The sequence below is a fragment of the Portunus trituberculatus genome, chromosome 45 (genome assembly GCF_017591435.1).
Source record: "Portunus trituberculatus isolate SZX2019 chromosome 45, ASM1759143v1, whole genome shotgun sequence".
NCBI lineage: Eukaryota > Metazoa > Arthropoda > Malacostraca > Decapoda > Portunidae > Portunus > Portunus trituberculatus.
This window is the reverse complement of record NC_059299.1, coordinates 3,446,247-3,462,479: the sequence shown is the minus strand read 5'-3', so window position 1 is coordinate 3,462,479 and position 16,233 is coordinate 3,446,247. Positions and strand designations below refer to the sequence as shown.

The following is a 16,233-nucleotide window of genomic DNA, read 5'->3' as shown; positions in this document are numbered from 1 at the left end:
CCTACCTGCGGTCCATGGGCGGCGCTTCCTTCCTGCCGCTGGACCAACACCTGTACCTGCACAAACTCTGCGGCATTCTCATCTTCATCTACTCCGTCGTGCACACCATTGCTCACCTCATCAACTTCGGTACGTTAGAAAAATAGATAATGAAGGGGGAAGAATGTCACTTTTTTTAATGCTAGAGGGGGCAGCTGGCCAAGGTACAGTGGAACCATGCGTGCTTTGGGGTCCGAGGGGTCTCCAAGCGCCAAGCGTCTCTCTCTCGCCCATATTCTGAAACACCCACGCCGCACCTTCAGTATTTTCAAGGGGCTGTAGTTGAAGTGACACGGTTTTTAAGGATGTTTCTGTAATTCTAGTGACATGTTAACAAGTTTCCCGCATTACCAACAGGACAAATACTCTTTACAACTCAGCTAATGGTTTCTGTGGTCTTTGAAAATGGTCGTGGTGAGAGAGGAAAGCGTTTCTCAATATGGACTTGTCTCTCTCTCTTTCTCTCTCAGCTGTGAACATCGTCCCCGCCACTGGGCCAGGACAGGTGAACGAGGAAGGCTGGACATACACCGAATGGATCCTCACCATGCGGCCTGGTTTGTTCGGCTTGGTGTCCGGCATTGCCAACCCTACCGGCGTGGCCCTCATGGTGATTCTGACGGTGATGGTGGTGTGCTCCCTTCCCTTCGTCAGGAAATCTGGCTACTTTGAGGTGTGTGTGTGTGTGTGTGTCTGTGTGTGTGTGTGTGTGTGTGTGTGTGTGTGTGTGTGTGTGTGTGTGTGTGTGTGTGTGTGTGTGTGTGTGTTTTTTTTTCTTCTTTTTTTTTTTTACTTATTTATTTGTTTGTGTGTTTATTTTACCTTTTTCTAATTTTCTTTACGTTAGCAACTACTATTTGTTTGTCTGTCTGTTTTAGTTTGTTTTACTTTTTCCACTTTCAGTAGTTGTAGTAGTAGTAGTAGTAGTAGTAGTATTGATAGTAGTAGCAGCAGTTGTAGTAGTACTGTGTGTGTGTGTGTGTGTGTGTGTGTGTGTGTGTGTGTGTGTGTGTGTGTGTGTGTGTGTGTGTGTTACTTTTTACTTCGTCTGAGCTTAAACCTAACCATCTTCCGCTTCTATAAATCACCTTTTAACACACATTTACATCTACTCTAATAATATACTGCATCCATTTTACTTCTCACTTCATTTGTATACACCCCTTACCTGTAACTTCACCTCTGTTCACCTAACCAACCAGTAACTAACCTAACCTAATTTAACCCTAATAAAAAGTAACCTAATTTAACCTAACCTCACCTCTATTCATGTAACCAACCAGAAATTAACCCAACTTAACCTAACCCAAATAAAAACTAACTTAACCTAATCTCACCTAACCTAACCCAACCCATTCTTATTCCCACTCCTCCTGCAGGTGTTTTACTGGACGCACCTGCTGTACATCGCCTTCTGGGCCCTCTGCATCCTCCACGGGCCGCATTTTTGGAAGTGGTTCGTGATCCCCGGCGTGGTGTTCCTCATTGAGCGAATCCACCGTAGCGTTAAGATGAGGATGGGCAGCGGCAAGACTTACATAAGGTGAGCTGCTGACTGACTGAGGAGGAGAGGAGGAGGGGGATGGGTAGTGGCTCTTATGTTGTGTTAATTTGCTTGTGTTTTTTGTTTTGTTTTATATTTTTGGTTGTGTTTTCGTTGTTATTTTATCGTTTCTTTCTGTTTCGTCACTTATTTTCTTCTTAACCAGTCTCAGTTATGCATAGGATACAAGAAAATAGGTAAAACAAGGTAGCATCAGTAACAAACCTCCTCCTCCTCCTCCTCCTCCTCCTCCTCCTCCTCCTCCTCCTCCTCCTCCTCCTCCTCCTCCTCCTCCTCCTCCTCCTCCAGCTCCGGGGTGTTGCTACCGTCCAAGGTGATCCATCTGGTAATAAGAAGGCCCCCCCAGTTCCACTTCCACCCCGGTGACTACGTGTTCATCAACATTCCCGTTATTGCCAACTACGAGTGGCATCCTTTCACCATCTCCTCCGCCCCAGAGCAGGAAGGTTAGTCCCCCATGAAAGGTGTCCGTTTTCTTTGATCTGTCTTATCGGCTTTATCCTATTTCTGTTATCTATCTTACTTTATTCTTTCCTAGTTCTGCTTATTTGCTTTTTTTCATCTTTTTCTTTTTTTTTTGTGGAAAGTAATTGAGTTTGTTGTGTATTTTTTTTCTCATTCTTTTCTTTTTCTATTCTTTCTTCCGTTTTCTTTTTCTTTTCATGTAGTAAGTTAAATGGAGATCGTTTAGTTATTAATGTGTTCTCTTCATTCTTTTTCTATTTATTTTTTTCTTTCTTTTTTTATTGTAACTCTGTTTTTGAGCTTTTTCGTGTATTTGTCTCATTGTTATTAATCCTCAGTTCGTGTATTTAAGTTCCTCTCTCTCTCTCTCTCTCTCTCTCTCTCTCTCTCTCTCTCTCTCTCTCTCTCAACAGACGTGCTATGGCTCCACATCCGGGCGGTGGGGCAGTGGACTCGGCGCCTCTATGATTACTTCGAGAGGGAGCAGCAGCGGTGTCAGTCTGAGAACCTTCCCAACAGACCCTTGCCCGCTGCTCTCACGCTCCCCGATGGCACCAAAGCAGTGGCCACGTACGCTAATCTCTCCTCGTTTTCTTTCCATATTGCTACGTCTAGTGTGAAGTTTGAGAATTACGCATGTCTCAAAGAAAAAAATATTAGATGAAGAACAAATAAAAGTACAAAAAGTTAAGACGTAGTGTAAAAAAGATGTTTGCGTTTGAAAAAGAGAGAGAGTATCTAGTCTGTCTATTTAAACTCCTTGACGCGTTTCCACATTCATTCTGGTTACTATGTGGTGGTTTTATACAGCTTCAGAAACTCATGTGAGGGATTTAAATATTAAAGACAGTGGCCATTAATCTTCTGACCTCCATAGACCCTTCCTAATATCAATAAAATGGTCTAATCGTACACAAATCTCATGGTAAAAACGTGTCCCAGTACTGAAGGAGTTAACTCATGTGAGGGGTTGAAATATTGAAGACAGTTTCCATTAATCTTCTGACCTCTATAAACTCTTCCTAATATCAATAAATGGTCTAATCGTACACAAATCTTAGGTAGAAATGTGTCCCAGTACTGAAGTAGATAAAGTGGCTTCTTGGTTCAGAGCATATTGTAGCTTATAACATTATTGATTTGATGTGAATGATACTTGTTTTCTGTTGGTCAGCACGATCATCACAAGGCTAATACTTGTTTTCCGTTGATCAATGCACTTACCACAAGGATAGCTCACGGTTTTCCTCAAGATCTGACAACCACGCATTCCTCTGGAGCACCATTCAGACCGAGACCCAGGAGCCAATTAGTGTAGACAGACTATAACGAGTTTTCTAGATTGATTGCTCACTTATTGTTTGATTTTTTTTTCTTTAGTGTCTTTTTTTGAGTATTAAGTTCATGATTTGTATTTTCGTATCGATATGTTTCTTAAGGTCACTCATAAAGTCACTCATTTCAAGGGTGTTTCGTCTCTCTTCTACAGGGTGATTGGTGATGGCCGCAGCGGGTGTTTCCTCTCCGCCCCCACCAACCCCAACACCCAGGTCACGCCCGCAGACTCCAACCACGCCCGTGAGTAGTGTTCGCCTGCTTGTGTTCACCTGGTTCAGTCAAGTTCTTACTGTCCGTGTTTAATGGCGAAGTATTATGTTTTCTTTTATTTTCTTGTATAACCTTTACTGTGATCGCTTGCTCTTAATGAAATGTAGTAATTTATTGTTCATTTCATGTGTGTGTGTGTGTGTGTGTGTGTGTGTGTGTGTGTGTGTGTGTGTGTGTGTGTGTGTGTGTGTCATCGCATCATTTGTCTTTTAACCTAGAAGCATTTTAAACTCTCTTATATTCATACTGCCTCTCTTTCCTCATCAAACCATCCCACACCAAATAACTCTTGCCTATCATACTTTTCCTCGTGACTTACCGCTTAAACTCCTCCCGAAGGCGGCGTTGGAGGGGAGAACGGCGTGGCTAACCTGGCCTACGAGCATGACATCAGCAGTAGCAAGGCGTCAGAGGGCGAAGATGTGACAGACGCCCCCGTAGCGGCCACCCGAAGGAAGAGACGAGTGAACAAGAGCAGCTCTGAAGGGGATGCCATTATTGCTAAGAAGGAGGAGGATACAGAGTGAGTAGAGAGAGAGAGAGAGAGAGAGAGAGAGATTTACTGAAGATGATCCTGTTCTGATTTCTTGAGCCACCCTTCACCTTCCCTCTCCTCCGTCAGGCACCGCGAGGCTTCTAGGTCGTCGTCGGAAGCGGAGGCGATGGAGGAGGCGCAGCAACAGAGCCTGGGATGCAACGCCCTCTACCTGCGGTCACGAAGCTCTCAGGCCACCAGCTTTAAGTGAGTGATGGTGTTTTCACTGGAGGAGGAGAGAGGGAGAGGACAAAGGCGATAAGACAAACACGTTATTAATACCAGGATGAAGGATTATAATGAGGAAGAGGAGGAGGAGGAAGAGAAGAAAGGAGAGGAAGGAAAACTGAAAACTGTGATTATCAAAGTGAGTGGAGGATTAAAAGAGGAAAGTAAAGGAGATGACGGAAAAATGTTATGAAACGGAAGGTGAAGGATAAAGAGGATGACGAGGAGGAGATGAAGGGAAAAGATAAGCTAAGTGGAATTAAAGAACAAAGCACCAATAAAGGAGGGAAAGATTACAACACGGAATTATTGAAAGAAGGAGGAAGACTAACAAGAAAACAATTAAATCAAATAGTAATATAGTAGTAGTAGTAGTAGTAGTGGTAAAAGTGGTAACAGTAGTAGTCACTAACATAACCTTCATCTCTCAAGTATATGCATAGTAGTAGTAGTAATAGTAGTAGTAGTAGTAGCAATAGTAGTAGTAGCAATAGTAGTAGCAGCAGTAGTAATAGAGTCACACAACCCTCATCTCTCAAATACATGCATAGTAACAGTAGTAGTAGTAGTAGTAGCAGCAGCAGCAGTAGTAATAAAAGTAGTAACACAACCCTGAACCCCCTTCCTTCAGGTACATGCGCCGGAAGCCCCGGGTCATCACTCTGGACCTTCCTTCTGAATCTGACTCCGGGGACGATGGCGGGGCGGACAGAGAGGAGCGGGAGGACGAAGAGGAGGAGGGGGAAGCGATGCAGCAAGGGCAGGTGGGGAAGGACCTGAGGCTCACCATTAAGGAGGACTCAGGGCAGGACGTTAAGAGTGAAGGTATTACACTTGTTTTTTTTTATTTTTATTGTTTTTTTATGCTAGAAGGAAAGCTGGCAAAGGACAACAAAAATAAGAATAAAAAAAAGGCCCACTTGTTTGCCAGTTCCCTTAACGAGTAATAGAGTTAACCAAAAGTCTGGAATAAATTAGACTCGTTTTTCTTTATGTGTTTTTAATGTTATCTTTGTGCTAGAGGGGAAGCTGGCAAAGGGCAACAAAAAAAATTAAAAAAAAGGCCCACTTGATTGCCAGTTCCAGAAATAAATGTCTTGAAACTTCCCTCTTATAGAATTAACTTTTTCTTTTTTTTTTTTTTTGTCATTTTTAACTCTACAAACTTTTTCTTCTCATTTTACCTCGATATTTTTCTTCTTTTTCATTCATTTATTTCTATCGCTATTGTTTGGGGTTTTTTTCATTTTTCTGTTTCGTTTTTTCTTTTGTATTCATTTTTTGTCACTTATCTTTTGCCTTTTTGTCTTCTCGTTTTTTTTTTTTTGTCTCGTTTTTTTTTTTTTTTTTTTTTTTCTTTCAATTTCTCTACGTATGTGTTTTCCATCTTTCTCAATTTCTCTTCTTTTTTTTTTTCATTGTTCCTTCATTCATTGTACCGAGTTGCTCTTTCACCTTACTCCTCCTCCTTCTTTTCCTCCTCCTCCTCCTCCTCCTCCTCCTCCTCCTCCTCCTCCTCCTCCTCCTCCTCCTCCTCCTCCTCCTCCTCCTCCTCCTCCTCCTCCTCCTCCTCGTTAATACACAAGTTCGTACATTATTCTTCACACTGCTCCATTCACCCTCCACTGACCTCTCCCCTCTCTCCTTCCCTCCCAGACCTGTCCGTGTTGGAGGAGGGACGTATGCGCCGCAAATCCCTGGAGGAGAGAAGGAGGTCCCGGCAAGAGGAGAGGAGAAGGTCAAGGCAGGAGGAGAGGAAGATGAGGAAGCTGAGCCGGCTGGAGGAGGCCATGGCGGAGGGCGGGTGTGTGGTGGGGAAGCCCTTGGTGGTGAGTGACTGGTGTAATTCGTGAAGGGGGATCAGAATGCTATTAGTCATTCAGTACCATGAGAGGTTTTCATGTTTATTCTGGTGACTATTTGGTGATTTTATACAGCTTCAGGAACTCATGTGGGGATTAAAATAGTGAAGACTCTGGCCATTAATCTTCTGGCCTCCATAGATCCTTCCTAATGTCAATAAAATCGTCTAATCATGCCCAAAACTCAAGGTAGGAATGCGTCCCAGTACTGAAGAAGTTAAGGCACTGTTTTCTGATGTATTTTCCGCATCGCACCTCGCCTTTATTACTCTTAAAAGGCTGTAGTTCAAGTTACGCGGGTTTTCTAATGTCTTGACGGTTCTGGTGACAGATTAACAAGAATTTTATAGTATTTATAGAAAAAATACTCTTGAAAACCCAGCTAATCATCTCTGTGATCTTTGATGATAGTTATGGTGGAGGTTACGTGGTCTTTAAAGGTGTTTTTGAGGTTCTAGTGTTTAAGGTGAAGTTATATACGCGTTTTTAAAGGTGTTTTTGTGGTTGTAGTCCTTAACCCTTTCAGAACTGAGGAGCATATATTTTTTTTTACCTTGATTTTTGGATATGATTAAACGATTTTATTTGCATTGGGAAGGGTCTATGGAGGTCAGAAGATTAATAGCCACAGTCTTCACTATTTTAATCCGCCACATATGTTTTTGAAGCTGTATAAAACTGCCAAACAGTAACCACAATGAATATGAAAACGCGTCATGGTACTGAAGAGATTAAGGCGAAGTTATATGGATTTTTTAAGATATTTTTGTGGTCCTAGTGCTTAATCTTCCCGCTCTCCCTGGCCAGTCACCTTCACACGATAGGAAACAAAAGAAAATATAAAAACTCTCACACTCCATCAGGTAAGACTCATTTCCTCCCACAGGTGTACATGGATGGGCCCTTCGGAGCGCCTTCCAGCCACATCTTCCGCGCCCAACACGCCGTCCTTATCGCCACGGGGATAGGAGTCACACCCTTCGCCTCCATCCTGCAGTCCATCATGCACAAGTACTGGAAGGTCCGCCACGCCTGCCCGCGCTGCGCACACACCTGGACCAGCGACCTGCCACAGTCCGTCATGAATCTGCGCAAGGTGTGTGTGTGTGTGTGTGTGTGTGTGTGTGTGAGAGAGAGAGAGAGAGAGAGAGAGAGACGGGGGGTAATAAAGTTTTCTCTCTCTCTCTCTCTCTCTCTCTCTCTCTCTCTCTCTCCAATATAGATGATACTTTTTAACCTTTAACTGAGAAACTGGAAGCTTAATGGGGTCTTTTTCCCGTGCCTTCATTGTCCTATCTATTTATCAACCCATCACCTTCAATACACAAAATACCACAATAATCCTGCACCTTCAGGAAACTAACCACCGTCTCCTCCTCCTCCTTCTCCTCATTCAGGTTGACTTCTTTTGGATCAACCGTGACCAGCGTTCCTTCGAGTGGTTCGTGAATTTGTTGTCCCAGCTGGAGATCGAGCAGGCGGAGCAGGGCGGCGTGCTGGACCGGTTCCTTGATATGCACATGTACATCACCTCGGCCCTGCAGAAGACTGACATGAAGGCTGTGGGTCTGCAACTCGCTCTTGACCTGCTGCATGAAAAGGTGCGGGAAATGGCTGCAAATATTTGAACTTTTCACTTTCTCTTAAGCTACAAACAAGTAAATTTAAACCTGCTGTCTGAGGTGTGGGAAATGACCAAATGAGGGCAAATATTTGAAAGTAGAGGTAGATTAAAAAGATTTCTACATCATTAACTGGAGAAACACTCTTGAAAACCTGGCCAATCATCTCTATGGTCTTGGAAAATAGTCTTGGTGAGAGAGAAAAGCGTTTCTGAATACGGACATTATTCATCTACAGGAGAAGCGGGACCTCATCACGGGCCTCAAGACACGGACCAACGCTGGCAGACCAAACTGGGACAAGGTAAGCTAAGTGTGTCGTATCATCTGACCATATTCTGGATTATTTCTCTGTTAGCATCAGCATATCTTCCAAAATACTCGAATTAACCTCTCCAGTACTGGGACACGTTTTTATCTTGAGATTTGTGTACGATTAGACCATTTTCTTGACATTAGGAAAGGTCTACGGAGGTCAGAAGATTAATGGTCACAGTCTTCACTATTTTAATCCCCTACATTAGTTACCGAAGCTGTATAAAATCACCAAATAGTAAACAGAATGAATATTTATTTTATTTTATTTATTTTATTTTTTCTTTTTCTATTTTTTTTTTCTTCTTTTTTGTTTGTCATTGGCCATTATTCATTACTCGCTTTTTTTATTCAATACACGCTTCTTCCCTTTCTCCTTCACTTCACACACCTCACTTTCCCCCTCTCATCACCCATCCACTACTCATTGCTTCCCATCTACTCACCTCATTTTTCTTCCCTTGCATTAACTTTCCCTCTTTATCATGCACTCTTCCTCCTCCTCCTCCTCATCACAACCCACCAACACTCACCCTCGCCTCTTTCTTTCCACTGCAGGTGTTTATGCAACTCGCCAAGCAGCAGAAGGGGAAAATTACTGTGTTTTACTGCGGCCCACCTGCTCTTGGACGGACCCTGCGGTATAAATGTGATGAATATGGCTTTGAGTTCCGCAAGGAGATATTTTAGTACCGTGAGAGAGTGAGTGTGTGTCTGCGTGTACGTGTGTGTTTGTGTGTGTCTGTATATATGATAGTTTGAAGAGTTTATATGAGTGTTATGCATTTCTAGTGGATGCTTAAACGTTGATCTATATATTGATGTCACGTGGTATTCTAGTACCGTGAGAGAGTGAGTGTGTGTCTGTGTGTACGTGTGTGTATGTGTGTGTCTGTATATATGATAGTTTGAAGAGTTTATATGAGTGTTATGCATTTCTAGTGGATGCTTAAACGTTGATTTATATATTGATGTCACGTGGTTACCCTGAGTGTCTTCCAAACCGTGGAGGACTAACGAGGCAGAGGGAACGAGGCGGTTAGAAAGGTATGGTGCTTATTTTCTCTCTTAACTACCTCGTCTGCCTTACCACGTGTGTTTAATGAGCTAGTTAATGGTGTGGAATTTGTACTTTTTTATAGAATGTGTCCTTATGCATATATCGAAGTCTATTTTTCTACTGCACGGTGCCTTGTTTTCATCATTCTTTCCTACAATCCCTTGCTTTTATAAGAATGTCGTTTTACAAGTTTTGAATTTCTTTTTTCTCTTTCCTTTTTTACTCCGTTCGTGTTGGCTTTTGATTTTACGTGTTTTTATTTGCTATTTTTTGTTTCTTTCTTCATTTTTTTTTTTTTTTCATCAGTTTGATTGTATAAGCTGGTGTACTAGTTTAGTTTCAAAATTTCTTTCATGGTAGTCTTTTAATGTTTAGTGTTTCTTTATCTATTTTATCTTTATTTATCTTTTTTTAGTTTTTTTTCTCACCTATTTCATTACAGACATTATTGTAATGCTTTAGTTTCAAATTTTCCTTACCGACAAGTTCTTTTCTACTCTCATATTCAGCGTTCCATCAGTCGCTTGCTTTCTAAGGCCAGATTATTGGACAAAACTCACTTGTACTCTTCCTTTCCTTCAGTCACCGCTAGAAAACTGAAAGCTCCTTCGTTTTCTAAGGGAGGGGGTACCGTACTATACACTATTTCGTCATATACAGTGCAATCAATCTCTTTACCTTGGTGCAATCTATACCTTCGCTTTCTTTGAGGGGATCCTTCGAGAAATGTATGAATCTTTGCCTTGGTGTGACAGGTTCAGTATAGCTGCAGTGTTTGCTTATCAGTATTAGTGTGCTGCTCAGTAATACCAAATCGGGTGATGCTTAGTGGGATGGCCTCTGTATTGGCGCCACGCAAGCTTACTCCTATGCTTAGGTCGTCTAGGTTAGGTGTATTTAATTTATTACTTAGTTTTTCACTAATGTTTTCATTCCTGTACTTCCTTCTGTTGTCAATGAATACTCGTCCATTGTTTTCTTTAGTTATCATCTAATCCCATTTTTTCAAGATGGTGAAACTATTTTTTGTATTTTTTTTTTTTTCGCTATTTCCTCCGTTATTGAAATTTCGTTCTGGACTTCCTTGCTATTGACAGGTAAGACTTAATTTTTCCTGTCCTATCTATATGTAGATGTAGCCAGTAACACCCGACATATATTAAATCTAGCTGCCTTCCATGTGTTGCATTAATTCCTCCAGTAAAGGTTGTGGTCAGTTTTTAGTTCATCCGCTGATAGTTACATGAAGTTGTGTATTCTCGGATGTCTGTATTTTCGTCTATCTTATTCTCATGATATCCTCCTCTATTGATCTTCATTATCCTTATAAAGTGATATAACTCGTATCATTTACTCAGCCCCTGATTATTGAGATATCATTCCTTATTCTCTCTGATTATTTTACATAGTCTTCTTTGTATACGTGTTTATTAGAATTTATTTTTATTACTTGTGTTTATGCATCAGTGTACACTTCCTCACAGCCGCAACGCCCACGCCCGGGAACACCTCACCCAACCCAGTGCTGCAGGCGGGCGGGCGTGATGGTCTTATATGATGTAAATATTTATTAAAGATTATATCAAACTCATGAATATTGTTTGAATTATTAGTTCTGATTCTCTCTGCGGTGAAAGTGGGTGACGTAATGATGGTACCAAGGATTCTTGTACCTTGGATAGTACAGAGGATGACACCAAAACGTTTGAGAGAGGGTAATTATAAAGCATGTTGTTATGATTAGCTTAACATTTACCGCCATAAAAATTCATACTCACCAGTACTTTACAATAACTTTTGCTTATTGAGAATGCTGACGCAACAAAGTTTGCATCTTTATATGTAATCTCTCAATCGTTTTGGAGTCGTCCACCATTATGACGTCACCTTCAGCCAATCAAAAGCCAGGGTGGCGGGTGAGCGGCCTCGCCAGCCAATCGCTCTCCACCGCCAGCGTGACGTCGCCTCCCATACCCCATTCCTTCCCAAACCAGCAGAGAAGAAGCATCACTACCTGCGCCTCTCATTATTGCGAGTGATTTTCACGTCGTGGAGGTCTATCTCTTCGTAAATTGGCACATGTAAGTGAAGCTGATTGTAGCGACTGTTTACTGCTGCACTGGGAGTGAAGGAAGGCTGATGAGAAGGTAAATGGTGACAGTTGTTAGTAAGGCGTAACTCCAGGGCAAAATGGCGACCTGCTCTTACTTCGACCTGCTGTGGGAGGTAGAGAAGGTGAGCGCCGATGCCGTCGGTAAGGTGGTCCCGTTTGATAATTGTGAACAGTCAGGCGAGAATGAGGATGACGCCCTGCCGAGCAAGTGTGTCTTTGATAAATTCATGTCAGAGGCCCTGCTGGGGAACCCCTTCCTCCCCCTGCCGGCCGAGGACGAGCTCTCGCCGCCTGCCTGTCCACGTCCCGAGACTCTCATGCCAGTTTCCCTTCCAGCCGGCCAGCCTGCAGCCCCAGCGACCTCTCCCTGCGCCCGCCATCCCTCGCTCCCTCAAGCCCACCGGAGCTGGCCACGCCCCAGGTGTCTCCCCCCGCCAGCCCCCAGCTGCTCACTGGCCACAGCCCCGAGGCACCAGGCACCAGTCCTCGTAGCCCCGTGCGTGTGGTGGTGCGCACCGGCAGGATGGTGGCGCCCGTGACGTTTGAGAAGTCCTCCCGTTTCTTGGTGAGGGTGCCAGGACCCCCACACCTCCCCGCCACCGCCCCCACGCGTCACCTGTCACTGCAGGAGGAGGAGAAGCCAGAGCCAGCAGCCCCCACCCCGCCTGCCTCTGAGGGGTCTCCCAGTCAGGCATCACCACCCACTCAGGCAAGAAGCCCCTTGCCTGAAGTCACCACTACCACCACAATGCGGTGCCTACCAAGGCGGGACGGGGCAAGGCGGCGGTGGTGCAGCAGCAGTTCCTCCACTTCCAGCACCACCAGCGGCAGCAGCACTCCATTCCGGTCCCTGCGAGGTAAAAGGGGTGGCGGGGCGAGGCCAGACAGCATGGCTAAGCGGAAGGCATACGAACTGGATCCCCAGGAGGACCCAGACATGGAACGGTGCCGCCAGAATGCCATCAATGCCAAGCGGAACAGGGAGCAGAAGAAGGCACGGCTGGCAGAGCTGGAGAAGCGAGTGGAGGAGGGGGACCGGGAGAGGGACAGACTGCTTGAAAAGAACCGGGAGCTGCAGGAGGGCATGGCCGAGCTGCAGCGGGAGGTGAAGCACCTCACCAACATCCTCAGGAATCAGTCGCGCCTCTCAGACATCTTGGGCAAGGTGAGTCCGGTGCATGTCTCCCTTGGGGACTCTGTGTCCACACAGGAGGAGGAAGGGGAGGATCTCCCTGGCGGGGTGTGCCTCCATGTCAATGGAAACAAAGCTTCCCTTGAGATTTGCTCTCTCTGTTACAAGAAAGCCAACAAGAAACTGCACTAATGATGTGTAGGGTGCGTGACGGTTGGCGCGGGCCGCCCATCCATGAAGTTAAGGTTCTATTGAACAGTGTAACCAGCAAGTCTACATATACAATTTGTAAATATAATTTGTAAGCCCAAATATTTTTTTTTTTTTTTTTTTTTTTTTTTTTTTCTGAGATTAATTTTGTGCAGAAATTTGTGATACCTTGACATGTGTATGAAAATGTGAAAAGGGACAACCCTTGTGTGGTGCAGGGACAAGAATTTTGAAAACATTTTGTTCAGAAAAGTAAATGTGAATGACAAAGACATTCCTGTGTGAAAAATGAGTGTTACTGAAGATTGTTTTGTTAGAATGCTAAAACTGACTTTTCTGTTCATGATACAAATGTCCATTGTGGTCTGAATATTCTGAAGCAGAGCAACCATGAAAGTCCACAATACTCCAAACAAACGAGTGAGAGGAGTGGAGTGGTTAGGGATGCTGTACTAAGAAGTAGAATGTATTGTTTGTTAAGGTGTGGGATGCTGATTTGTAAATGGTTAGGAAAGGATGAGGGTTGTATTTTGATGAGACACTGCTGTTATATCCAACCTTGTGTTATACTTGTGTTACGCTTTTCTCTTTTTCCCCCACAGCTGGCGTCTGCGGGTGGCTCAAGGTCATCACGGCAGGTGGGCGGGGTGCACCCCTGATCCCCTTGGTGGGACAGGGGGCCCCAGCCACACTGTGCCAGCCTCTGCCCCCTCCAGTCCCTGCCATGGTAAGCATCAGATGAAGCAGTATTCTCAGGGGTTTGTGATAGAGGCTAGAGACAATAGAAAGAAAGATGTTTGGTGGGGAGTGAGTTACTGGGTGTGGGAGTGGTACCGTGGAGCCTGTACTCTTTTCCTGAGGAAAATTTTGAACTTCCTCTGGCTTTTGTGGAGTGGAGGTATTTTACTGCATTTGGGTATATTTTTTGAGAAGATACTTTTGATGTAAATATAAGTATTTTGTGGTTGCATTGCATAGCAGAAAAAATGAAAAGAAAATTGTACATAGTATAGTTATGTTAGTAATATATCCACTGATGCAAGCAAGGTGCATTATGGAGCCAAGGTGAGGCTCGTGCACAGACCTGTTGACCGCACAAAATATTATAACAAGGTCTGTTACTTGTAGAAGCACTAGGGATTGTACTGTATAGCGTGCCAACTCTGTTATGTAGTGCGTGGGGCCATTTGTCTTGACATGTATGCTGCCATCCAACCATCATCACTCCTGAGCATCTTATTGGATAAGTTCTTTTAACTTCCAGCTGCCTGGCCGCCGCATCTCACCTTGGGAGAGCAGCGCCCCAGCCTGGCCGTAAAGGTTTGAGTGAAGAGACCCAGCTTAGTATGCACTGCCTCCATACCCATAGTCTTCATTACACCATCACCTGGTTCTCATTCACAGATGTTTTCCTTATTTCAGGACTAATTATTTAATGATGCTTTTGGCTTCATAATGTAAGTGATGAATATTAATTTTGAGAAAGGTTTTTCCAATTTAAGGTTTTAAGCCTTGCACTTATTTGTAGGTGAATGAGGACTAGTTTTAATTTCCATATCATTTTCATTCTGTTCTAGTCATATTCTTACATTGGTTTTGGAGGTTTGTGACATAGCCTTAAATGTCCCTGATAGGCTTGCTCCTCTAGCATTTTTAAAGTTAATGGTATTTATTATTCCACAGAATTTACTTGACTTTGTTTTGAAATTAAGTAGAACTAAAGTTTAGTGCAGTGATATTTATATATGTTCATGTTGAATTTGCATGGATTTCTTTGTTTATTTATTCATTACTGATGTTAAAATGTTTGCTAGATAATAATGATGAGAACTCATTAGGTTACCTATGTATGTGCCACAGTGCATGCTGCTTAGTTGTTGTCAAGAGGGATCAAGGAATGTGCAGTAGACAAAAACAAAAATATATTTAATTTATTTATTTATTTATTTATTTTTTTTTATTTATTTTTTTTTTTTTACTTTACACTTCATATGATAAACCCTCGTTATAGTGAACTAATTGCATCATCAGATCACTTACGTTAAAAGCAGAATTTTCATATACCAAAATTGTCCTCAAATATAAATTTTGGGCCTGCCTAGGCCAGTGCTGCTGACTGAACATTCCAATTTGATAAACTCAAAATTCAGTTTAACAGGGTTCATCATGATGAGGGTTCATTGTATATTGACAAGTCTGTGTGTGTTGACCAAGGACAGTGATCAGCATTACCAGTTATTGAAGTTTTGCCAGACAGTGTTCAGATCTTGTTAATACTTCCTGATTTTGCAGCATCTCGCTTCATGAATCTGAGTTTCATAACAATCTCTAAAGTTATCCACTTGACTAAATTGTGATTTGGCACCAAATGATGCTGCAAGTTTTAAGACAGCCAGAAACCATTGCCAAGTACTCTTTCCCTCACTCTTGCAGAATCAATTTACATGAAACTGCCCCATCCCTGTAGTAAAGATGAGTTAGTGGTGTGATAAAATACCTTTGTTCCAACACGCTTATCTATACTTAGTAAAAAAAAAAAAAAAAAATACTTCAGTAAAATTGTGGGAACTTTTCTTTCAGATGCTAACGTGGAAAACCTGAATGTATTTATGCTGCATTAGTATTAATTTGTGCAATCATACCCTCTGAGATTATATACTACTAAAGGTTTAACTGGAACCAATATAATTTCTTCCAGACTACAGGTTAGATTTTCCTGTATGCCATAGATGAATGATGGTGTAGGGACATCATAATGTAATTTCGTATTTCCACTAAGGTTGTAGCACCTGTTCTTGTCCTGGTAGTGAGAATACTTGGCTGGTTCATGCCTTGTTCAATAGCACTTTTCTCCTGGATAAGTGACAGTTAGCTGCAAAAGCAGATTGGCAAGATCTGAACACTTATTTAACTCAAAACCCTTTGGAACTCTACACATTCCATTCCATTTATCTTTTAGCAGCAGTGCAATATTAGTTCCTACAACTCATGGCTGTCTGTCTGTGACCACACCTTGGATATTACTTATCAAAAGAGAATTGGTATCATTTATTGTGTTTTAAATAAATATTGAAGATTACATCAACCTTATGAATTGATGATTTGTTTTTGTATGTGCATCATTAGTTGAGTCAAGCCTAACAGGGACATTGTAAGCTGGGTCTCGGTGTTTGGATGGTGGTAATTTGTTACTCGAGAAAATTATTGTATATTTTTGTAAATAAATTCACAACTGTTTGTATTTATTTAATTCCAATCATATGAGTAGGTTATGAATTACTGAGATGGTTTTCACACAAGAAATTGTTTGTTACATTGGTTGCTTCCAGCTTAAAATTGGATCTTACATTCCCTCCACAAGTCCTTTACTGATTGAGGCAGCCATCCTTAAATTACTTTGTTCTTGGCCTCCGATCAAGTGTCCTCCCTTCACACCCTTTTAAAGATCCTTTACTAGCTGTATATATCTTCCTTGAACAG

The 16,233-nt window shown here is 42.6% G+C and overlaps 2 protein-coding genes across 4 annotated transcripts in view; both read left to right on the top strand.

The window, feature by feature from the left end:
• Positions 1–10,889, top strand: part of LOC123519413 (NADPH oxidase 5-like) — a 32,538-nt gene extending 21,649 nt beyond the window's left edge. For all 3 annotated transcript variants that reach the window (XM_045280699.1, XM_045280701.1, XM_045280700.1), the window contains 14 exons: positions 1–129; positions 510–712; positions 1,419–1,582; positions 1,892–2,049; positions 2,482–2,638; positions 3,558–3,646; positions 4,016–4,199; positions 4,299–4,418; positions 5,071–5,264; positions 6,096–6,268; positions 7,188–7,397; positions 7,699–7,902; positions 8,162–8,227; positions 8,797–10,889. The exon at positions 1–129 is cut by the window's left edge and continues 60 nt beyond it. In XM_045280699.1, the coding sequence (XP_045136634.1) occupies positions 1–129; positions 510–712; positions 1,419–1,582; positions 1,892–2,049; positions 2,482–2,638; positions 3,558–3,646; positions 4,016–4,199; positions 4,299–4,418; positions 5,071–5,264; positions 6,096–6,268; positions 7,188–7,397; positions 7,699–7,902; positions 8,162–8,227; positions 8,797–8,928 (2,183 nt within the window). In that variant the 3' untranslated portion in view covers positions 8,929–10,889. The remainder of the gene's footprint in view (positions 130–509; positions 713–1,418; positions 1,583–1,891; positions 2,050–2,481; positions 2,639–3,557; positions 3,647–4,015; positions 4,200–4,298; positions 4,419–5,070; positions 5,265–6,095; positions 6,269–7,187; positions 7,398–7,698; positions 7,903–8,161; positions 8,228–8,796) is intronic.
• Positions 10,890–11,228: 339 nt separating this feature from the next.
• Positions 11,229–15,990, top strand: LOC123519417 (transcription factor HY5-like). Its single transcript, XM_045280707.1, has 4 exons — positions 11,229–11,379; positions 11,748–12,576; positions 13,356–13,480; positions 14,018–15,990. Exons 2-3 carry the CDS (start codon positions 11,935–11,937, stop codon positions 13,410–13,412), a joined length of 699 nt encoding a protein of 232 aa, XP_045136642.1. The 5' UTR covers positions 11,229–11,379; positions 11,748–11,934; the 3' UTR covers positions 13,413–13,480; positions 14,018–15,990.
• The last annotated feature ends 243 nt before the right edge of the window (positions 15,991–16,233 follow it).

Bases quoted from the DNA above. Each gene is read 5' to 3' on its own strand.
- LOC123519417 (XM_045280707.1), top strand. From the start codon at position 11,935: ATGGTGGCGCCCGTGACGTTTGAGAAGTCCTCCCGTTTCTTGGTGAGG. The intron at 12,577-13,355 runs GTGAGTCCGGTG...TTTCCCCCACAG, and splicing joins TCTCAGACATCTTGGGCAAG to CTGGCGTCTGCGGGTGGCTC.